General features: G+C 46.6%; 2 protein-coding genes across 19 annotated transcripts in view; one reads left to right on the top strand and one right to left on the bottom strand.

Annotated features, from left to right (window-relative positions):
* Positions 1-23,253, bottom strand: PRR14L (proline rich 14 like). 7 transcript variants are annotated; one of them, XM_060269511.2, is made up of 11 exons: positions 23,105-23,169; positions 22,627-22,811; positions 21,709-21,789; positions 20,352-20,873; positions 18,317-18,401; positions 9,901-15,487; positions 6,172-6,240; positions 5,221-5,383; positions 4,317-4,423; positions 3,974-4,045; positions 1-3,341 (listed from the first exon to the last, which is right to left on the bottom strand). In XM_060269511.2, exons 4-11 carry the CDS (start codon positions 20,850-20,852, stop codon positions 3,065-3,067), a joined length of 6,861 nt encoding a protein of 2,286 aa, XP_060125494.2. In that variant the 5' UTR covers positions 20,853-20,873; positions 21,709-21,789; positions 22,627-22,811; positions 23,105-23,169; the 3' UTR covers positions 1-3,064. The 7 variants fall into 7 exon arrangements, with proteins under 7 accessions (XP_060125494.2, XP_060125495.2, XP_034953459.3 ...); XM_060269512.2 differs by lacking the exon at positions 21,709-21,789; XM_035097568.3 differs by lacking the exons at positions 21,709-21,789; positions 22,627-22,811 and having other exon boundaries at positions 23,105-23,253.
* DEPDC5 (DEP domain containing 5, GATOR1 subcomplex subunit) overlaps positions 23,222-23,619 on the top strand; it is a 48,883-nt gene continuing 48,485 nt past the window's right edge. For 8 of the 12 annotated variants that reach the window (XM_035097587.3, XM_035097585.3, XM_035097586.3 and 5 more), the window contains exon 1: positions 23,222-23,348. The gene's annotated coding sequence lies outside the window, so the exon portion shown is untranslated. Of the gene's footprint in view, positions 23,407-23,619 lie in introns of all 12 variants that reach the window. The other 4 variants (XM_088659780.1, XM_088659778.1, XM_088659779.1 and 1 more) reach the window with 2 other exon arrangements.

The following is a 23,619-nucleotide window of genomic DNA, read 5'->3' as shown; positions in this document are numbered from 1 at the left end:
TGAAATGTTAATTTTTTTATTTCCATAATTTAACATACGAAGAAAGCAAAATTTCAAACTCAGACTACTGGAATTTAAAACAAAAACACCACATAATAATGGCATGACAGGTACAAAAATGTGCAAGTTTCCATTCAGTTTTTATTAATGCAAAAGGCTTAAAGAAGCCATTTCTGAACACTAACCACAAAGCAGTTGGAGTTTCATCAAAGAGCTCTGGGGACAACCTCAGCCAGACCAGCCTGACAAGGAGAGAGTCAAATCTAACCACTGGCAGAGATGACCCTTGCTCTGTCCCTGACGATGTTACCTTGCAAGCCCTATTTCCTCCTGGCAGCTGCAGAGGGATTACCCTTTTATGTACTCCTGATTTCGTTCAAGCAGACACAGTCCTCACAAGCCACATTATTTTATTAAAAAATGATGTTCTGTGTCCCTAAGAGTTTACACCATAGGCTGCCTTCGCTCTTTCCTGGCAGGGAATTTTTGTTCAAGAGCTCTGGGTAGAATTTCTTCAATGATTGTACTGAAAACTAAGAAAGGAAAAGAATTCCAGTCCCCACTTTGGAAAGGGCCTTGCCTGAAGGCAGGTTCTTCCTCGGGAACCTATCCTCCAAACCTCTCTTTTGCAGTATGGGCAGCTCCAGAGGACACTTTTCACCAGCCACAATACTGCCACAACCAGTCTATGGGTCCTATAAGAACAAGGGTTAGAGGAACTTGCATCCACACAAAATGACGCCTTTAGAAAGAATCCCAGGGATGGAAGAAAGCCTCTTTCAATGCAAACCATTGTTGGGATTGCCACAGATCCCACCTCATTACAGGGAAAATTCGGCCTCATTTTCTGGTCAGCTGCAACAAAACAAAGGCAAGAACAGTCCTTGCGTTCCCATGTTGCAGCTTTACAGAAATGCATTCTCAAGAGGAAGCGAACAAAACAGGAGCGGGAAAGAAACCACACCCACACAAAAGACACCAACAACAGACAATTCAAAATTCACAGTGGAGGACATACTCCCGTACAGAGCACTGACCCTGCCTGGCACTCATGGAACATCAGCTCAACAACGGAATTGGAAATCCCCACATCACAATCTGTCCTGGTGTGCTGTTTCATAGAATCCCACTATGGGACAAAAAATGTATTTTAAAATGTACTTCTAACGATGATTCTATTCAACACATCCAAAATATCGAGACTAGAGATGTTCAGGGATCGCCTACCATGATAAAAGTATTATTTGCTAGCCAGGAGCGTCCACATATTTGCATGCAGTAGCAAACAACGTCAGTCACATATGGAACTGGCTATGATATCTAGTCCAACCTTCCCCACAGTGGCGGAACTACAACTCCCATCAGCCCCAGCCAGCATGGCCATATGATACTGGGGCTGTTGGGAGTTGTAGTCCAAACCATCTGGAGAGGGTGCCACTTTGGGGTAGGTTCCACCATTAAAAAATGATTCCCCGTTTTCTCATCTTTATCACATTGGGGAAACTATTTCACTTGCCCATACAGATGAGTATGCAGCAGGAATCCAACGGTTGCTTTAGGCACATGTGTGGCAGCCCCCCACCCTCCACTTCTCCAGTTTACAGGCCCAGGGTTTTATCACAGGCAACTGGGCTGACACCTTCTGCTTCTTGCTTCCTCCGATGGGGGGATGGCAGAGAAGCGAGGGCAGCACAGATTTTACCCCTGGGCTTGCCCAAGTTACCATCATCTGCTATATTGATTGGATGCCAGAGCAATGCTCATTCTGGAGGTAACAAGAAGGTATCCCAAAGGGGCATTTGAGGTACAGAAAGTGCAAATTTTTAATGAGAGGGAGGCGAGCTATGAGGATTTCAGCCATTAAATCTGGCCCAAATTATAGGCACTGCAGACACACAGCAGCTGCTGTTCCCTATGGAAAATGCTCAAATAAAAATGGGGAGGGGAAGAGTATCCCAGAGCACAGCAATTTCCCAACTGGGCAGGGGGAGGCTAAGCTTTCCTGAGTGTGGCTACCAATTGTCACTGGCCGCTCACCAGCTTCCACCTGTCAGGACCCAGTACTGTATTATACACTAGGCTATACAGACCAGTTGGTTATTAATAAATTGTTCAACTAGATGAGCTAGGCAATGCTTGGCCCCAAACCTGTAATTTTTCAAGTTCAAAAGAGGAGGAATCTAAGAGTCACAGCATTTGCAGCTGGGCAGAAGAGACGATGCGGTGATGGGGAGATAACACAACAAAATGTGGTGCACTTTGCAGCTGAAATCCACTGGTGTGTCAAATGCCGAAAAGGTTCAAGTCAGCAAAAGGAACATAGTGGGGAGGGAAGGAGCGGGGCTACCTGCTATCCCTCATCTCGGGGGCGGGGCGGGATGAACAATTACAGCCATTTCCCAGGGGAACCTCAACCCCCAGTGTCCGTACCATGCATCTTTAAAATGGGTCCACATGGAGCAAACAAAATACAATAGTCAAGTTGTTATGTTGTTGTGGGATCTCCCAGGAGAGACTCTGGCTGACTTGCGACAATTTCGATCAAGAGAGCGGCAGAGGATCTTTGACTGGTTACAGAGGATGGAAAAAAGGTTGAAATCCTGCTTCACAAGTGCTGCTTCCCCCTGCTGCCCATTTTACTCAAGCTTTTCGGTCCTCCTAGCCCCCTACGACATCTAGGGGTGGAGGGCACAAAAGAGCAGAGTGGCCAAAAACCCAATGCACACATACATTTGGAAGTTCTTTAAATCCTGTTGCCTTTGAAGGTGCATTAGCCTTTAATCTGCCCCACCCATTTCCCTCAGAGGATGTTAAAACAATGATTTTCAGTGAGGGTGGGGGGAGGAAGACAGAGCCACCTTGCTGCGTTAAAAGGAAATCTGAAGCTCTCCTCCCCAGTGCTTAATGAACTATCTCTACGGCCATGCCAGACAGGCCTGTAAACAAGAGCTGATCGTCCAGGGATCGGAGCAGAGTGGTTTCATATGGGGAAACTGATTACGTGCCTTTTCAGGCACGCTGGAGCGCTAAAGGACATGGGCTGTTCCCAGCCACCAGCCCACCCTCAACTGCCTGATGCTTGCTCCTGCTCTTCCTCCTTAGCAAAGAAGCTTTCCAGGTCTGTCAGTTTCTGGATCAAGAGAACATCTAGTTCTCTTCCGCCCAAGGCAGCTTTCTGTGCCCGGGTGGAACCACCCATCATTTTGACTCGGCTGCGTGCTCTCCTCTTCCGGGGAATGGTGAAATCCTGGAACTCCAAAATCCGCTTCCTCTTTTGCTGGCTGACGGAGATCAAGGACCCGTTCTTCTCCTTTGGCTCCTCAAAGATGGTCTCCAGACACCTGGGAAGACCAAAAGGAGTAAGCTTAGAATGTCACTAACTGCATGACATCGCACAGACCACAGGAGTGTCAGGAACAGCCCTGCTCTGAGAGAGAAGGCAACTAGAATGACTAAACAGTGACCTCCTGTGATATCTGTGATTCTACGCACCTCATATCTCTGCCAAACAGCTAAGCTGTACCTTAAGAGTTTCTAACCACAAATCAACCCTTTTTTTAGAAATCCAATCACCACCATCCCATTGCTAGGAAACTTCCCAGATAGTTTCCTGCTGGCATCTAGATATCCAGGCAGAATATCTTCCAAGCCTCTCCCTTTGCTCTAAAAGTTCAGCCAAAGATCAAAGATACAGCAGGGAGGAGGGACTGGGAAGGAGTTGAACAGAAGCTAAATCTGTAGTATATTTCCTCATATCAGTGTACAGTATATTTAGACATATTTTTCAGGGTGAAAGTGAGTATGAATACACTTCTGCACATCACAAATAGGCAATGTAACTCGTTCTCATTTGCTCACTATTTTATGATGACTACTACCAACAACACAGCTGGAACTCAGCTATGGAGACTTGCTATTCTGTCCTAGGATGGGTCCAGAGAGTGAGCCCTTCCACTGGTATATGTAAACCAACCTGGTTGTAGGGGGAGATTTGTAGTTCTTGTTGGTGTATATTTCTTCCAAACTGAATTCTGTCTTCTTCAATCTGGAAGAATAATAATCGAGATACATCAGAAACAGCTGTAATCCATCAGATCTAGTTGCTGTTGCATTTGGTCAGAAGAAGAAAAAAGGAGTTTAAGAGGCACACCAAAATGTTAGAGATTTAGGGTACAAGTTAAGCACACAGCAGGTTAAGCCTGCTGGGTTCAGGCCAAGTGGCCCATCTAGTCCGACATGCTGTTCTCAGGGGTTAACCAGATGCCCATGTGGGAAGCCCAAAAGCCCGAGCTGAGCACAAGAGAATACATTCCTACCTTTTCGGTCGGGGAAGTCCCATGGGGGTGAGGTTGGGATCTGGTTTAGGGATAGTCTTTCGAATCCGGATCTGAGATACTTTCTTTGGCCTCTTCTCCAGTTCAGCCTGGTGAAAAGAAGAGGATTATGCAATTACAACATGGCTTCAGGTGCTACAAGCTCCAAAGAGAGGCATTCCACCAAGCTGGCCTCTGGGTCAGGGGTGATTATCCCATTTTATCCTCATAGAAATTACGGGAGAGGTTGGGGCAGGGGAAGAGAAAGTAGATGCACACATGATTTGCCCAGAGATATCCTCTGAGATGCACAGCCTGAGGGCGATCTGACTCATTGCCAAACCTGGCCCCTGGGGCAGCTACTGCTCTGCTGACAGTCCCTCTTTACAATGGTTCACCTATAGACCAGCCTTCTCCCAACCTGGTGCCCTCCAGATACTTCAGACCACAATTCCCATCAGCCCCAGACAGCACAACCGTATGATGCTGGGGCTGATGTGTGGCGGCCAGGGCTGATGGGAGCTGGAGCCCAAAACATCTGGAGGGCACCAGGTTGGGGAAAGCTGTTGCACACATTGAAAAGTGGCATATTAATTCTTACAAACAACCCTACAAAGTAGATCAGCACTACCTCCATATTATGACAGGGCTGAGGAGATACCAGAGCTGAAATGCAGAGTGGTCTGTTAGAGCCTTACATTCTTTCCCCACTAGGGTAAATCGAAGATTAATTTTTCCTTCCATTCCCTCCCCCCCCCCACTAAACATGCTTACACACACACACACACACACACACACACACACACACACACACCTTAAACCAAGATATATACCCGTCAAGCAATGGGAAGCACCATTCACCCTCCTACCAATTTGTGCACCTGCCTCTCCTCAGGACATCACTCACCTTTTCAAGCCGGCTACCAGTCTTGGGTAACACAGGGACAGGAACGTCCAGTTCATCCAAGGGAAGGACCGGAAATGGAGGCACTGGAAGTCCGAGAGGAGGAAGTGCTGGCTCCAGAAGTGAGCAAGATGCAGGTAATGATGCAGAAAATGAAGGTTCCAGCCTAGGAGGAGGACAAAAGAGGCAGTGAAGGGGGGGGTGGAGAACAAGCATGCTGATTAAGGCCAGGGATTGATGATGGAGACAGCATCAAGATTGGTTCTGGTGGGACAAGTCAAATGGCCAAAGCCAGTGGGGGAGCTGGGGATCATGGCCATGACTGTAACTTAGCGGTAGATCATCTACTCTGCATGCAGAAGGGGTGTGTGTGTATTCTTAATTTATATAATGCTTAATACTAAAATAGGCTTCTCAGCAGCTTCGGAAATATAAACTCAATTGCGCGACATTATAACATGAACACCTACCACAATAAAACAATCCCAATGAAACATCAAAATATAAAACACCCAATTAAAATATGCAACGAAAGAGTTGGGTGGTATATAAATGCCAGCAATAAATAAATTTGAAAAAGAGGGCCAACTGGGAGAGCAGAGGCCAAGGATTTAAGAGGCAACAGTGATATATGCACTGAGCGCCCTCCAAGGTGTTTTAGACTACAACTCCCATCAGCCCTGCCTGCACAGCTGGGAGCTGCAGTCCAAAACAACCTCAAGGGTGCCAGGGTAGCAAAAAGTAATGCTGGGCAGGCATAAGGACATAGGAAGAGTCCTCCTGGATCACGCCAACACTCAACACTTCTAGGGAAGAATACAGACACATTTTCCGCAATGACTCCTAGTCAGGCACAGTTTCAGGCAAGGTGTAAAATTGACCTCAAAGGGGGAGATCCCCGAGTCAAAGGCTCCTTTGTGTGACGGGGTGAGGGGTGGGAAGGCCCCCACTTACCTCACAGCATCAGCGACAGTGCTGGCGTCATCCACACACTGGTCAGGCACCTGAGGCAACATGGCAGAGCTGGTTCAGATAGGAGAGAAAGCCACAGAAAAGCAAAAGTTAGAGCTGAATCAGCACAAGTTACATTCCAGGCAGGAGGGGAGAAAACACTGGGCTCTTTCTCTGCGCTTCCTGGGGCCATGTGTTTCGGAGACCCCTTGACTAGGAGGAAGGGTTTCGGCCTTAGAGCCAAGAAAATATAAAACAGGAGGGTGCTAAGTTTAGCCTGAGAGGCTGGAAATCATTTAGAGAAGCTCCTGATAGTTAATTCTTTTTTTAAAAAAAAGAGCAAGTTCAGAACATCAGCGTTCCTCAACCTCGTGCCCTCCAGCCTACAACTTCCAAGAGCCACAGTAAGCAGAGCTGTTACTGGCAGAGGCTGGTGGGTTGTAGTCCAAAACACTTGGAAGGCAGCCGGTTGTGGAAGGTTGAAGGAAGTTGTAAAGGAAGCGGAGCACTAGGGGCATTTAAGGCTTCTAATCAAGGCTGCAACCTTTCATTCCCTCGCCTCATCTTACTAGAGCACTTAATTGGAACAGCCACAGCAGGAGAAAGTGAGAAAAACCAGGGGCAGCAGTCCTGAAAGCCTTTGAATGGAGCAGCCACCATACATGGACTTAAGAAGCCATCCAAGGAGATACTGGAGAGCTGGACAGGGTTTGAAACCGCAGGAGAACTTTTGCAGTTTTGAAATACTGCATCCATTCGGATTGCCCTTTGCTGGGGATCCGGAGGAGGTTTGGGGTGCAGGAGAACGGAAGACAGGAGCAGAGCTTCACCCTTCAGGACTCTGAGCCCACCTGCAAGGCAGCCCATTCTTGATGTGCAGGATGGCCAGAGAGGCTGAGACTGGCCTCTGCCAAAATGTGCCAGTAGAACTGGACAAGGATTGACGACGTGTCCTAAGCTGGAAACCTCAGCTGATCCACAGCTACCACTCGCTGACATTTTGTTAACATCATCTCACAAAACTGCATGTGAAATGGATTCCCAATATTTTTTAGCCATTTGTCCTTAAGTTATTATTTTAAACTGTGGCACAGTGTCTTTTATACAGGTTGCAGAACCACCCTCAGTTCAGTAACATAGGAAGGCAGCATACAAATTGAAGACCAGAGCCTCACACCAGCCTCTCTTCCAAGCCTGGAAATAAGGTCGGGGAGGCCCCAATGTGTTAAGGGAGGCTTCCTCACAGCATCTATGGGAAACAAAGAGGCCCTCCAAGCACCAACCTTGTCCAGGCACAGAGGTTTCCGTTTTCCTTGGCATTTGGACATATCCAGTGATACTATATTGTTAAAAATGGGGTGGCTTAAAAAAAAAAACAACCTGCATGGTTGTGCAATTTTATTACCGTATTTCTTAAATGCATGCCAACCACTTCAGGACATTTTAGTGGGAAGCAATATATGGATTTAATAAACCTTAAAGCCCAACTAATTACTGCAGAGCTAGGGGGAAGGGGTGGGAAGCCTCATTAACAGAGGCTCTTTTGCGCTCTGACCTGCGCCAAACAAGACTCTTATTGCATGGTGAAGTGTTGTTTTTTAACTGAATGGTTCCAGTGCAACTTGCCCTCAGATATAGCCATGAGAAGCACAGGAGGTGATCAAACGCGTTCAATGCCTGGGTGTTCCTTCTAAGCTTTGGCTTGACCACTGTGGGGTTCAGCCGGGGTGGGGCGATTCCCTCTGCCCATCTGCTTCGTACACAGAGGGTGAGATAAAGCAGTAGAGCAGATCTCGGTCTTAAAGGGGCTGCCTCTTTCCAAGACACCAAAAGGGGGGGGGAGATGAAGCAACCCATGGTACCTTGCTTTTAGCAAAAGGGTGTGCACTGCTCCACAATCTCCACCATAAGGTCAAGAATTTGGAAGGTGGGGAAGTCAGAGGAGTGACAACACAGTTAAATCCAGCACTCTCTGTCCCTCCAAAGCGGGACATTTCTCAAGATGGCCTCACAATGATTCTCTATTTTATCAGCTCAGGCAGCATTCCTTCAGAACATGACACAAGCGCCTTCATTTGATAGTAAGAGAGTTACAGATAAAACACTTTTTTACGTTGATCCTCCCAACTTGCTTTCTATATGCTGAACATTGTGAAAATCTTGACAAGTACACAAGACTAAATATTTGTGGAAGGACACAGTTTGGTGGCAAAAGCTCTTGTTTTGTATGTAGAAACACCGGGATATCATCCAAGGAACCTGGCTCTTATGTAGGACGACTACTTAAAAATATGCTTTAATAATCTCCCAAACCTTACAGCAGCCTACACTAACCTGGTGCCTTCCAGATGTTTGGACCGCAGCTCCCATCTGCCCCAGCCAGCACAGCAGTGCTGGGAGTTAGAGGGTACCCAGAAGGCAGAGGCTGCTGCCTTAGAACCACAGCAGATCACATCAGAAAATGCTGTGCTTGAGCGTTCCACTCGGTATAAAACTGCTTCTTCACATGTTCTGCTAAACCCATTTTAAAAACAGGTCAAGCAAGGCAAAAATATCTATTTTTAGAGCTTGGTTAGTTCTTAAAGTTCCTCTTTTGCAAACCAACAGGTAACTGAAATTGTCTCACAGTTGAGCCATATGCAAAAGGTTTATTTCCTCCCAGTAGGCATAGCCATCGACTGCTTTATCCATTTTTATTTCTGGCCACTGAAAGCACAGAATCGGCATTCTGTTAAGCAAACCTACAAGGTATTTCCTTTGCTTGACAGAGAGATGCAGCAAGTAAGCCCCTAAAGGGCAAGGTGGTGAAGTGAAGTATTTAATTTTTTTCAGAGGAGTGGGGCAAAAACCCAACTTACAGTAAAAATTTTAGATTACACCCCACTGCCTTAGAATTACAAAAGCCACAAGTTGAAGAGAGAATACTACTTCAACTTCCTCTCTTTGATTTTGTTTTTAATTCAGGTAGTCAACATTTCCGGCTTAGTTTTGGTGATGCCCATGGAGCAACATTTACTTACAAATCCACCATGCTATCCTGCTCAAAGCTCTGTCTCTGGGGCACATGTGGGTTGTTTTCAGTGAGGGCAAACACTCTCCTTTTCTCATTCAGAAGCAGAAGCTAGGTCAGCCTCTTTCCTTACCTGGTGCCCTCTTGTTGCTCCAGACTACAACTCTCATGAGCCTCAGCCAGCCCAGGTGAGACAGGAGTTGTAGTCCGGGGCAGCTGGAAGGCAGCAGGCTGGTAGAGTCTGGCCTGCAGGACCCATTATGGAAGTCCAAAATCTGTGCTCCGTAGTTCCGGACTCTGAAACCTCTCCTACCTCACACGTCCGGGAGCTCTGCCACCAGATTCTCACCTTTCCGCAATATATATTCTGGCACGTGGTGTGGGGTGTGTGGCCGGGAGGGGAGAAAAATGAGAGTTAGTGGAGCAAATAAACCAACCAAGCCTGGCTCTGCTCCAGCTGACAAGATGGCGCTCTGCAGGGGAGGCATCTTGAGTGAGCAGGTTTCGTCAACGGCACACACACACACACACACACATGCAAGGTGGAACGTGAGCCCCCCTCTCAACGTCCTGCAGTTCCTAATGCTGCGCTCCCCTCCCTCTGCAAGAGACAGAAAAGTACATAGAATCCTAGGAGTTGAAAGTGACCCAAAGGGCCTTCTAGTGCAACCCCCTGCAATGCAGGAATACACATCTTGGAAATAAGGGGGAGGGAGATTTACCTGTTCCCGAAGCCCCGCCTGGTGGTCGCAGAAGTGGCTGGCTGCCACTTGCAGCGCTTGGAATGGAGAGGAGTGAATTCAGAGGGACGGTTGGGAGGACCGTGCTGGCTCCATATGGACAGAACTCGACCCAGAGAATAGGGCAAGGAAGAGAAGAGGTCAGCTGACGCAGAAGCGGAATGTCTTAACCCCTTCAAGCCCTGGGCGAGCTGAAGTGCAGCAAGATTCTGGACCGCTGGAAGGCGGCAGGTGAGGCTCCTTCTTCTGGTCCAGATCCGATAGCAGCCGGGGGAATAGAGGGCTAAGACGGTGTGGAGGCCAAGTGGGGAGCAGCCTGCCCTCCTCCGCTGAGTCGTGGTGGCCTCGCTTCGCCAGCTCTTTGCCGTGCCAAGAGAGGCCAGCGGCGTGGTGGTGTGCGACTCAGCAGGGACCCAGGCATCTCTCCGGACTGGTGCGACAGTGAGGCAGCTTTGAGGCAGGAGGAGAGAAAAGGTCCACTTGGAAGGCTGGAAGCCGTGGGTCTCCCCCAGAGCTAACCGGTGGCTGTTGTTAGGGTCGTTGTGCAGTGTTGTCAGCCCCGGGAGGTTCCTCACTGGGCTGGAGTCCAATTTTATATGGAAAGTCACAGGGAAGACAGGGGCACTGGAGGCCAGGGGGGAGTTCTTATTGCCCAGTTCAAAAAAGAACAGGTTGGTCAGCTCCAAGGGATAAAGTGCCAAAGATTGAGAGGTGAACATCTTGAAGCTGCAGCTGCTGCCATTAAACCATGGAGAGTTGAGCTTCAAGTCCACGCAGGAGAAAACTTCCAAGAGCTTCTTATGTTTGAAGTGGCTGTACTTTTCAGGGACAGAGAGAAGCTCTGTAGAGCCCAAGAGCTGGTTGCGCTTTTGAGGGTTTCCCGGCAGTGCCAGCAATTTGTTAGCCAACGCTGACAGCTTCCTCAAGAGCGCCGGGTCTTTGGTAAGTTTGCTAAGCCTGGGGCTGTCCAGCAAGCTGCTTTGGCTGCCTTGTCGCTTTGGCATTTGGTCCCTGACTGTGCCTTCTCCTTTGTTTCCTGTGACAGTGAGCTTTGGGGCAAAACAGACAGAATCTGTGAGCTGGCACTCATGCTTTACAACAATCGCAGAGGGATTCCTGAAGGAAACAGAACTTGCCATTAGGCGACTTTTTCTTGCTGTTCTGAGCTGGTCCCGCCTAGAAATCTTGACGCAGGCTTTCCCCAGCTGCCTCCTGAATGGAAGAGGTGATCTTATTCTGCGAGTGCATCTGAGGGAACTCCTGCTTCCATCGTAACTAAAGTGAAAGGCGTGTGGCAACATGCAAAATACCACAAGGATAGGACTGTCATTGGTGGCTGATGGCCGGCTTTGGCTCCTGAAACTCCCTAGGCTTTGGCTTTTGGCCTCTAGGTAGTTCAACCCATCAAAGTCCTTGGCTCTCTTTGGCCTTTTCCATCCCCTGAAAGTGCTTCCAGAACTTCCATTCTCACTGACCTCAACTCCACTCCCCGAAGCAAACGCATGTGGCTTCACCACCATCTCATGGTAGGAACTGCTTAAAGGTGGTGCAAGGCAGAAAAATCTCCGTTTCAAAAGGTTTCTGGATTTCACCTTCCCTTTAGCTCTTTCGTCTTGAACAACCGCACCACAGGAGACAACAGGCAGAGCTGGATCTTCCTCAGCCTCCTCTTGCAAGGGTTTCTGAGTAAGCATCAGACAAACACCTGATTCTGAATCTCTCGCCTTCTCAACAGGTATTTCAATGACCAAGAGATCTTCCAATGGCTTCTTTCCATCTGCTGCTGGCTCCTGGGTGACCTCTGCAGCCTGCCAGCTTCTTCCTTGACTGCTGAGGCATTTGGGGGAAGCTTCTAACCTATGACCACCTGAAGAAGGACAAGGCAGGATGCTGCTGCAAAAGATTTCCGGAGACAGTCTTGTGGAAAGTAAGCATTTAGTTTGCAAAGCATAGTGCACGTTCTTTAAATGCGGTTGAGCAACAACGGTTGGCTTTGAAGGATCTCTGGTTCTGCGAAACCTGGGGTTGTCCAGCAATCTGCTAAGTTGCAAAATGTGCTCAGGAAGGGGGACAAAAGAAGGCTGTGTGTGTATTTCAATCTTGAATGGGAACACCATTTTTTCTTGCCCTGCAGAAAACCTCAAGCCTTGCAAGAGAGCTCCGGAAGAATCTTTAATGCCTAGAGGGTAAACTGTTACGTCCGTTTTCTCAGTGGGCAGATTGAATTTTCTCTGGTTACCTTCCAAAGACGGTTTCATCTTTTTTGAGGGGTCAGGACTGTCAGAAATAATTGATATGATGTCTTTTACTACTTCTGCTCTTCGCTTGGTACCTACTGCACATACAGATGTCTCTAGAGGAGAATCTCTTGGTGTCTTTTCTTTAACAGAACAGCTTGCCTCTTCATTCTCTGAATTTAACAGGTTAACATGATGATAGCGGAGTCTACTGAGAGAGAAGCTGATTGTTCCAGGGTGTTCTTTGGGGAAAAGACAACAGCGACCACGTGGGGAAAAAGACGGAGAAGTCCATGGATCATCTTTCTGAGGCAAGCAGATGGCTGGATTCTGAGCAAGCTGCACTCCGAAACACATACTTGCCAAAGTAGGCACTTCTTTGTTCTCCAGCGGTTTTGAACACACTCCCTCCATACTTTTCTGACAGTTTACAGAGTTTCGCTGGAAAAACATTTGACTAGGAGATGAGGCAGGCCCACTGCTACACTGCAAGGATGTTTTTTCATCTAGCACTTCGGAAGGACTCCTGCTAACTGCCCCAGAGGCAGATTCATCAGTTGTTGCTTGAGAAGCCTGATCATTAACAAACCCTATTGACCTCAGAAGTTCAGAACAACATTCTGAATGCGAGTCGACACTTTTCAGTTCTACGGACTCTTCTTTCAATGGATTGCCAAGAGATTCTGACACCATTTTAACAGATGAGCAACTGCCTAACGTAGTTTGCTGAAATGTTGCTTGAACACTCTTTTCTTCTGTTAAAAGCAATGGAACTGGAGCTTTGCCGTGGCCCCTCTCCAAGCACAGAGAGTTGTTCCGATTACAGTCAACAGATTTTTCAGTGTCTTCACTTGAGGTCACAGCCTGCAGAGCATGATCCACCTTTTGCTTCTCTGAGGACACCAAGAGAGGCTGCTGGCATTCTGAAACATCTTTTTCTAGGGATTTGTTTTTCTGATTCAACAAAACCAGTCTATTAAAAGGAGGATTCTGATGTGGAAAGGGCTGGACTTTTGTCTGACAGATTGTTTTCCCTGGCTGACCCGGACTGTCAGCACATAAATCCTCCAAGGGCAAAAAACCAGGCTGCTGCTCTCTGTGACCTGGGAAGCTGGAGTGCATGGCAGTCTTCATACTGGAGGGTTCAGGTGCAAAGGAGGAAGAGGTGTGGTGGTGGTCTTGATGCTGCCGTTGTTTTTCCTCACCTTTGTCTTTTACAAGTTTGCCAAGTTCAAGGCAGTTCGTTTTGCCAAAATCTCTGTAATCTGCCAGTTTCTCATCTATTCCATTTCTCCAACTCTCTCCACATGTTTTTACACTTTCAGCTGCTCCCATTCCATCAGATTCAGCCACCAGCGAAGCTTTACCTAATTCTGGGTTTGAATCTGCAGGGAAAACACTGGCGTCAACTTCCAACGCAACATGTGATTTCACAGAAATATTGTTGCTGTCAGTCCTTTGATTTCCAGCTGCCACATCTGACTCTGAAGCTTCAGGACAAGCTGCACCCCAGATTCTTCCAGCATCATCTGAGTCAACACAGGGATGAGGGTCCCCTGCCTTAACAACACTGCCAGGCTCCTCGGGAGGGACACCTTCCCCGGCAGATGCAGAAGAGTGACCTGCTTTCAGTCCATCAGATTCTTCACTTCTGCTTTTGAGAACACTGTTGCCATCAATATCATCATTAGCAGCTAAGCAGATACCTCCCAACGAGGTGCAGCAAGTCTCAATGGCAGAAGACGGGTTGTTCATGCATGGGTTCCCAGGACTATATGCTTCGATTTGCGCCATTTCCTGATCAGCTGGCTTCTGCTCTGTATCCTTCAGCATAAGGCCTGTGCTTTTCACGGATGCTTCCCTTGTTGCAATACAACTCCCAGCATTTTGGCTTGGCGAAGGTGACTCTTCCTTGGTGTGAAGTACGAAGCTGGTGCTCTGCAGCTTCAGCTCTGCAGGGAATTCTTCTCTGGGCAAGCTGTCTAGTAACCCGCTGCCATTTAAATCCCTCTCAGTTTGCTGGACAAAGGAGTAATTGTCACGGAGTTGAGCTGTTGAGGGTTTTTCTTCCGAGTCAACATCTGCTATGGTGGTAGCACATAGGTGTGTAGCTGAAGGACTCTCTAGGATTTCTGTCTTTGGACCACTGTGGGATCCCACCTGTACTACATGTTCACCTAATCTGGAGCCACAATCCAAAGAGTCACGACAGGTGGGATTTGAATCATTGCTTGTGCTGCAGCTGTTCTGAATGCACCCGTTTCCCACTTCCGCCACGAGAGACCCGTTTTCTTCTCCCCCAACAGCCATGCTTATGTCACTAGAAGCACATTGATGATGCTTATCCTTTTGGATGCTGTCAACCTCTATAGAGGCCAGTCTTAAGCCATCTTCTGGATGTGCAGGTGAAGAGGGAAACGTGCTTTTGGCCACTGAAGATGATTCTGCAAAGCTGTTTTCCAGTGGCTGAGAATTTTCTTGAATGTCTTTCCAGTAGCATTGAACAGCACCCCCTTTCTGGATTTCAACAGCTCCCTCACAGGTCAAACTATAAGAGTGGTCAATATTTTGAGCATCCTCCTCCTGTTCTTGGTTTCTTTCGCTGGACATCTCTTCACTGCTGCACACTGGGGACAAAGTTTCATCCGTATCCGGCTCAGAGGCCCATTCTTCCAGCAGCTCAATTTTTTCACAGCTCCTCAAGTCTTCCTCCTGCATTTCACAGACAATTTCGAAAGCATCCATGTTCTCTTCCCAGAGTGTGTTTCCAAGCTCCAAATTGCCTTCCAAGTGATGTCCTGAAGCTTCAGGGACTGAGTTTGACAGCTGAGCAGCAATGGTAGTCCCACTTTGCAAAACTGGAGAAGAACTACTGTCATTAGGCACATTTGTCTTATCCTGCATGGAAGCTGGATCACTGTCAAGGATTGGGTTCGCTTCTGCATCTCGATTGAGGGACTTTTCTCCCGCAGCTCCTGAGCTAGAAAGGATACACTTCGTTGCTGACAAAGCAACACAGGAGATCAGAGCTTGACTATTCTCCTCCTCTTCTTTGTCTTCCTGTAGCAGCTCTTTCGCTGAAGCATCATTCTTGGCGCTCACAGGTTCTAGAGAGACTAAGGTGTTGCTTCCTGAAACCTCAACTTTGGCCATGACTGTGTCTACCTGAGAGGACTCACTGCTCTCAGGTGGGACACCTGCAACCTCTCTGGCGCTGCGCTCGCCTGCGTGACTAAACAGCCCATCAGTCCCCTTCGCCTTCATACCTTGTGCTTCTTGCAGGAGGTTTGACAGATTTTCAGGGGTCACCTGCACATTTGCTTGGCTTTCTTCTGCACAAAAGAGAAAAGGGGAAGGGAGGAGTTAATGTGCTACATGCCTTATTCATCCATTTCTTTAGTACTGGAAGAATAAGGCTATAAGCAAACTTAGCTGTAAGCAGGGGAGATAAAAATCAATGATTTAAATTTTTTTTTGGCTTCTTTATATTTAAATTGGATTTTTTTATTTAAATTGGATTTTTAAAATTTAAATTGGATTTTTAAAATTTAAATTGGATTTTTAAAATTTAAATTTGATCTTTAAAATAAAATGCTTTTGGAGGAAAAATATGTCTAAAGATAGTTTTCTATTTAAGTTAAATTATAGTCCAAAGGCTATTCATCAGGAAATAAGGATTTGTTTTAAGTTTTTCATGTGTGCTAAAACTCAGTCTGTTTTTTTAAAAAAAAATCAATTGTTTAACCACATCAGTTACCAAACATATGCTATCATCTTATTGTTTAGTTAAATAAATTGTTTAAATTGTTATTAAGGAAATGATTAATTTTCTCCTTCTAATAAAGTACTGCAGAAAAGTTGTCCAAATATAACGTTAAAATATCAAACCACACAATAATTTCATAATTGGTGCTAGCTTGCCTACAATAGAGCCAATCTATGCTACCAGAGTTAAGAAGAGAGCAGAGAGAATTGCAGCAGATCCTTTACATCCCTGCCATCATCTGCTAGATTTACTCCCATCTGGACGTCGCTACAGGTCTTCATATACAAAATCGGCCAGGCACAGGTACAGTTTTTTCCCCTTGTGCCATTAAATTGTTAAATTTGTAGATGTGTAGCTGAAGGGGAGGTCAATTATGGGTGGGTTTCTTTGCTTATTTGTATTGTGAGTGGAACAGTGTGTGTATGTTTACATTGCAATGTAGCCAAAACAAATTATAATTATGTTGGAAAATGTACTTGGCCAATAATAAATTATTATTATTATCTGTCTATGTATTTCCAATAGTATAACCACATCAATAAATTTTTATACAACTGTAAAAACTACTCCGAAATTTATTATTCCAAAAATGAAACCTTCCTCTGATTGTAAATATTAAGATAATTACCAGCAAGAATGAGTCTTTCTGTAAAAAAATGATTTAAATCAAGTGGGATGTAAATGCAATAAATAATTAATAAGTAAATAATACTCAACGGGTGACCTGAGAGGCAACAAGAGCAAGATAGCAGGGGAAGCAAATAACTAGTTCGCCAGTAACTAAAAGCCAGACCAGATCAACCCATTTTCTTGACTTCTTAACCCCGGCCTAACTGGTTCACACAGAAAGGACTGCAGGGTCCTTTCCTTTGCTCAGTCCTTTCACTGAGCAACAGTATTCACTCCAATTTATTCCAATGTACCCACATGTTAATTCTGACAACGAAAGTCAAAAGCCTGACAGCACAACTACTCAGGCCTTGTAGAGACAAGTGCGATCTCAGCTGGGGCTGGCCCATGGGCTCTCTGTTAGGGCTAGAACCCTGAGGAGGTTCTAGAATTCTGACTGGCACCACTTTCTTTGTGACGAGGATAAGGGTGAAACCATCTCCAATCTCTCTCACCTGGTATTAACATCATAGAAAGAACAGATGCTGCCTTTTGCAGATTAAACAAAGCGGGACCCCACAAAAGGGTTATGGAGCTTAAATCTCTAGTGGGTACATTTATGAGCCCCTCCTCCACTGTTTGGCTTCAACAGTTACTACCATATTTTTCGCTCCATAAGACACACCTGACCATAAGACACACCTAGTTTTCTGAGGAGGAAAGGGGGGAAAGCCCCATTTTTTGGGGGATCAGCACACAGTTGTTGAGTTTACTTTGCAAAGGGAAAAAATCCTGTTCAACTCACAGTTCTGCAGCTTCTGATAATCTAATCAACCAGATAATCCAATCAGCCAGTCACATGCTGCTGGAAAAACTAACAGCCTCCCTCTGCAGAACATTAAAAAATGGAGGCTTGGGCAAGGGGGCGGGGGCAGAAGGGAGCTAGCGTCCCTTATCTCCCTCCCCATCTCTTGCAATCAGCTGCTGAGTGGCTTCCTCTTTCCCTCTTGTTAGCCTTTAGCTCTTCCTAAAAAAAAAAAGCACGATCTGCTTTTCGCCCTTGGGCAATTCGGCTCCAGGGACCACACATTCGCTCCATAAGAAGCACAGAACCTGTCCTTACTTTTTAGGAGGGAAAAAGTGTGTGTTATAGAGCGAAAAATACGGTAATAAAGGAATAAACTGGCTCTGAACACAGAAATTCTCCATTTAGCCAGAGAAATGGGTAAATTGAAGCTTTCTCTCAGGAGGGAAAAAGAAGCCAAGTTACTTATTGTGTAAAACAAAATGATGATTAAGACCAAGCATCTCCAAACTGCGGCCCTCCAGATGTTTTGGCCTACAACTCCCATGATCCCTAGCTAACAGGACCAGTGGTTGGGGAAGATGGGAATTGTAGTCCAAAACATCTGGAGGGCCGAAGTTTGGGAATGCCCGATTAAGACGGTGACCTGGATGGTGAACAGTATTTCTGGAAAGCATCGGAATAAACTGCTTTCCTTGTCAGGGAGATGCAAAATCATATCCAGGTATGCAGTGGGTGACCATAAGGAAGCACTCACTGCCCCGGTCAACATGGTCAATGGTCAAACACCCTCCCATGCTCTGTTCGTGAGGCAAAAACCGTGGCAAGCTTTAAACACCTCCTAAAAACCCATCTTTTAAAGCAGGCATTCCTGGGCTCACACTGTTTCGTTTTATTATTTATTGATATTCAAACTGATTCAGTCCCAAATGGATTATCCAGGCAGGGAGATACAGCTTGGCCAAACAAATTTCTGCGTACCTGGATTTTTCTGCAAGCCTGCTGCTTCAACATTGGAAGGGCTTGGAAGAAATCCTCTTCCCATGTGGGTTAGCCAAGGTTCCTTCTGAAACAAAAACACACACAATGCCAGCCATCAAAGCAATAGCAGCAGCAGCAGAGACAGAAGGGATTAATTATGACTTCCCCAAGCAGTGCAGGTGTTAAGTCTGCAGAGAGAATCTGTCTCTGGATATTCTTCATTAAATGTGCTAGATTGTTTCTAAAAAGATACTCTTTCTCTACACTTATTTTGTGCTACCAATCCGCTGGCACCTCACACAGGAGCAAGGTGTCAAAACCAACCTACCATGGATAGCCCTGCTTTACCTTTTATTCTACTTATAATCGTATTACTGATTTTTAGTTTCTGATTTTTACAAAATATTTGCACCAATGTTTACACTCACCGCTTGGATATTTTGACAATAACAAGGAACTACAGTGGTGCCTCGCTAGATGAATTTAATTCGTTCCATGGGTCTTTTCTTCTAACGAAAAATTCGTCTAGCGAATCCCATAGGAATGCATTGAAATTTTTTGGATATTTTTTTTTGCCCATAGGAACGCATTAATTGATTTTCAATGCATTCCTATGGGAAACCGCGATTCGTTAGACAAATTTTTCATAAAACAAATTCGTCTAGCGAGGCAACCTCCACTAGAAAAAAACCTTTCGTTAAGCGAAAAATTCGTTAAGCAGGGCATTCGTTAAGCGAGGCACCACTGTAAATGAATTATTTCCTCCCAGTGTGCATACAGACCCAAGGAAGGCCTGTGACTGAGTGGTAGAGCAGTTGCTTTGCATGCAGAAGGTCCCTGATTCAGCCTTCAGCACCTCCAGGTAGGACTAAAAACATTCCCTGCCTGAAACACTGGAGAGCTGCTGCCAGTCAGTGTAGACCAGGAGTGTCAAAACCTTTTTCAAAGAGGGCCAGATTTGATGAAGTGAACATGCGTGAGGGATGACCAAAGGGCCGACTGCCACAGAGGCCAGAGTAAACCGACCGGCGGGCCAGATTAGGCCCTCGAAACTGACTTTGGACATGCCTGGTGTAGACATAGAACTAAAGTATCCATCACAATGGAAAATTTTAATACCACACCACCATCAAATAAGATTCCAAGAAGGAGGTGCCATTTCCTTCAGAGCAGTATGTTTGCAAGGGGACATGATACAACAATTCCCTCATCTAAACCCTTCTGTTCTCTAAACTGTTGTTTCCTTGGCAGGTCTACAGCATTTCAGCTAATTTAATTTGTTTTTAAGAAGCCAGTTCCCATCTAACATGCAGAGTGGTCCTCGGATGAAGTATAACACTAGCTTCATACCTTACAATATTTTAAAAAGTAACTCGTTATGAATTTTAAACAGACATAAGAGCAAGGCTAGTTTACAAGGCTAGTACAAAGAAACGAATTCTGAAAGGAAAATGGGAGAGAATGTGCTGTTTTATACAACAATGAATCATAACAAAACAGAGTTCTCCACTAGCTGTACATTTTATATTTCAAGACATTCCATTAATAGTGGCAAGCAATATAACTTCATGATTTAATGGAAGAGGACAGCCGGTAATTTACACAGGCTGCAATCCTCACTAACTACCCCCAATGACCTAGGAGTTATTCCCAAGGAACTCAAGTGGGCAGAGGTGGGTTACTCTGACAGGTATAGGATTGCATAGTCAACATTTGATTAAATACATGCAGCAATTCTTAATCTGATATCAGCCTGGACAACATCTCCAGTATTTGGAACCGTTCCATTACTAAATCCTCTGTACTGTATCTTGTTGGGGGCCGATCTAATGCAATTGCTATGTAACGGTTCTCTTCTAACATTGACACAACAGGCAGATCCCAAAATCTTTCCCCATCTTAACTTAAACATATTTCCCCACACATCTCTTTTCCAGAGAAGTGTCATATTAATCGCTTGCGAAACAGAGGTGAAATAGAGGCTAACAAATTTATTACGGCCTTCAAACCAACACCAAATGGCCCTGGTTCTTACCTCTCTTAAGCAACATATTTCCTTTGAGGCTAGATACGACTGTGCAAGGCCTTCCTCCTCAGCAACACTCCCCAATTCCTTTGTCCCTCCCTTGTCTTCCCTTGAATGTTGGTGACAAGGGTCCAACTCCATCACATCCTTTTTTGGGGTATCATCATCCTCAGCCAGATCTCTGGCTTCTGCAGGCTCTTGAGGAAGCAAATCCATCAGCCCAGGGCAAGAGGCTTTGCCTGTGCAATCCAGCCTTTCAGCAGAGTCCTGAGAACAGATTTTCAACCCATGAGTCCGGTGGGGCTTGGATGGCAAACTGCTACATGACAGCACAAAGGTTGATGCTTCAGGTTTAGCATCAAGTACAATGGTGGGATCCGACAGAGCTGCAAGGTCAGTGGAGAGGGTGACTGGCAGACTCGTGTAGAGTTCTTGCACCACAGCAGACATGGAGGTGCTGAGAAGGTCAAAATGGCTTTTTTCCAGGGACTCCACACCGGCAGTGAGCATCAGGACAGTTGGACCAGCCACCTTTCACAACGGAAAAAGACAAGTGAGCAGAAATAATATTAGAAGAGCCCCCTGGATCAGGCCAATCACCCATCTAGTCCAGCATCCTGTTCTCACAGTGGCTAACCAGATACCTAAGGGAAACCCACAAGCAAGACCCAAGCACAAGAGCACTCTCCCCTCTTGTGGCTTCCAGCAACTGGTATTCAGAATAATTGCTGCCTCTGATTATGGAGGAAGAGCATAGCCATCACAGCTAGTAGCCATTTGTCTAACCCTCTTTTAAAGCCATCTAGGTTGGTGGTTAAGCAATTTGGTGAATCTGCAAAGATTGTTCCGAAGTAACCGCTAGGCTAAGCCGGCCCAGGTGGTGCTGTGGTTAAACCACTGAGCCTAGGGCTTGCTGATCAGAAGGTAGGTTCGAATCCCTGTGACGGGGTGAGCTCCCGTTGCTCGGTCTCAACTCCTGCCAACCTAGCAGTTCGAAAGCACATCAAAATGCAAGTAGATAAATAGGAACCGCTATAGCGGGAAGGTAAACGGCGTTTCCATGTGCTGCTCTGGTTTGCCAGAAGCGGCTTTGTCATGCTGGCCACATGACCCTTTGGGAACAAGTTTTATAGTTCAAATATGTGCTTCGTGAAGAAGTACTTTCTTTTACCTGTCCTGAATCATCCTACATTCAGCTTCATTTCCACAAGTTCTAGTGTTATGAGGAAGAAAAACTTTTCTCTATCCTCTTTCTTTCATGCAAGGCAAGGTGAACCACTACCACCACCCTATCATGCCTTCTTCCAACGTCTGTTTTTCCAGGCTGCTAATGATCAAGGCCTTCATTATGGCACACAGTTCTCACCCTCCTCTAGAAGCAGCTCCTTCCTCACATTCCATCCTGAAATTTCCGTCTCACTTCACCCAGCTTGGGGAATTTTATCTACTAGAGGAGGAGGAGTGGTGGGGAGAGAAAAAGAGAAGGATTTGGGGTGGAAATGTTAGGGTTCTGATCCAAAGGTCTCTGGAGTTCTAAGGCACTCAGGATTCCCTACTCACTTCAAGATTGGGGGAGGCTCAAGAGGTGATGGACCTGAACCACCTTCAAGGAGGCACCATAGCACAATAGTAGAGCATCTATCAATGACCATAGTGAATATGCTCCATCTCCATGGTAAGAGGACAAAATGCTTCTGAATGCTAGTTACTGGAAACCATAGGATGGGAGAGGGCTCTTGTGTTTGGGTCCTGCTTGCTGGTTTTCCTGTGGGGTATCTAGTTGTTAACTGTAAAAACAGGAGGAGGGACCAATCCTTGGTCCTGATCCATCACCATCTTCTTATGTCCTTATCCCTGGCAGGTGTAGAACACCCCCACCTGAAACCTTGCACAGCCACCAGCCAGTGTCAACAATACTAAGCTATACAGACCAAGGCTCTGACTTTGTATAACTCATCTTCCTATGTTCCTTTTAAATTCAGCCCCTCATTCAGAACTACAGTATGAGGAAAAGAATCTATTTTTGTGTACACACCCGTAAATTCCATGGCAGAGCATCTACTCAGCAAACCAAAGTTCTCAGCTTTAATCCCCAACAGCACCGGTCTGGGCTTCGAGAGACATCCTACCCATCCCAATAAATCCTGGAGAGCCACTGCTGCCAGTCCGTGCCAACAATACTGATGTAAACGGACCAATGCTCTGCCTCTGCAGAAGGCAGCTTCGTATAATCCTGCTGAAATCTATTCTCCGCAACTACTAGTGGTGCAAGAGCCTTTTCTACCTGGTTGCCCTTAGCTGAGGGAGCCTTCCTCCGCCTGGTCCAAGGCCCAGAAAGCTGCCCTGAGAAGGTTCCCTTTCCCTGGGAGGCTCGCCAAAGCACTTTCGGTGGGCGAGTTCAGGATGGGACCCTCAGAGGATCATCATTACAATATTCAGTCACTTATTAACCAAGGGTTTCCTCACGACCTACCATAAAGTTTAAAAAATAATTATGAATAAATTAATCATAAAAAAGAAACAAAACATCATCCACAGGAGGAGCCTGAGTGGGGGATGATCCCCAAAATCTTATTATCTAATTAACTTATTAAGCCCCCCCCCCCGCCTTGAGCTGTTTATGCCATGCAGGAGCGACGGCGGGGTATTGGGGCGCCTCCTAACTCCCCCCCCCCGCATTACTCTTCCGGGGCCTCCACTCGCCCCCTCGGGTGGGGGTGGGGGCTCCGCCCCGGCGTCTTTTTCTTCTTCTTCTTCTTCACCTGAGCGCTGCTCCGCAGGCCGCAGCCGTCTCCGCTCCCTCCGACATCGCGCCGCTCTCCCCCCTGCGTCTCTATGGGCCGCGCCGCTTCCTCATCCGGAAAAAAATCAACCTGCGCCACCATAGAGAGGGAGTCGGGCGGAAAAGAGCGCGAGGCTCCCGGATGAGGAAATCAAAAGGGAGCCCAGTCGCGTGCGCTTCCTGCAGGGAGCGGGTCCGCCACGCCCCCTTCTCCGGTGCTGTGGGTAAGTCTAGCACGTGAGGCGTCGGTTCCCCTCAGCCCAAGAGCACGGTCGGTCGCGGGTAGGCATGAGATAATCTGCCTCCCCCCCCTTTTTGGGGGGTTTGAGTGCGTTCGCCCTCCTTCTTTCGCCATTGGGTTGGAGGCTGAGTGGACTGTACTATTCCGTACCACGGGGGACGGCCAGAAATGTAGTGTTAATGTCCATGGGGTCGCGAAGAGTCGGACACGACTAAACGACTGGCGATTAAGTGAGGATGGGGAGAACCACAAGC

This window comes from Zootoca vivipara, chromosome 16, assembly GCF_965207765.1.
Source record: "Zootoca vivipara chromosome 16, rZooViv2.hap1.1, whole genome shotgun sequence".
Lineage (NCBI taxonomy): Eukaryota > Metazoa > Chordata > Lepidosauria > Squamata > Lacertidae > Zootoca > Zootoca vivipara.
The sequence above is the reverse complement of the archived record's forward strand: the minus strand, read 5'-3'. Positions and strand labels throughout refer to the sequence as shown.

Coding starts and splice junctions, on each gene's coding strand:
- PRR14L (XM_035097568.3), bottom strand. CDS start 23,227: ATGGTGGCGCAGGTTGATTTTTTTCCGGATGAGGAAGCGGCGCGGCCC. Junction 20,874..23,104: donor GCCTGCGGAGCAGCGCTCAG/GTGAAGAAGAAG, acceptor CCGTTGTGAAAG/GTGGCTGGTCCAACTGTCCT. Junction 15,488..18,316: donor AGGCTTGCAGAAAAATCCAG/GTACGCAGAAAT, acceptor TCTTTTGTGCAG/AAGAAAGCCAAGCAAATGTG.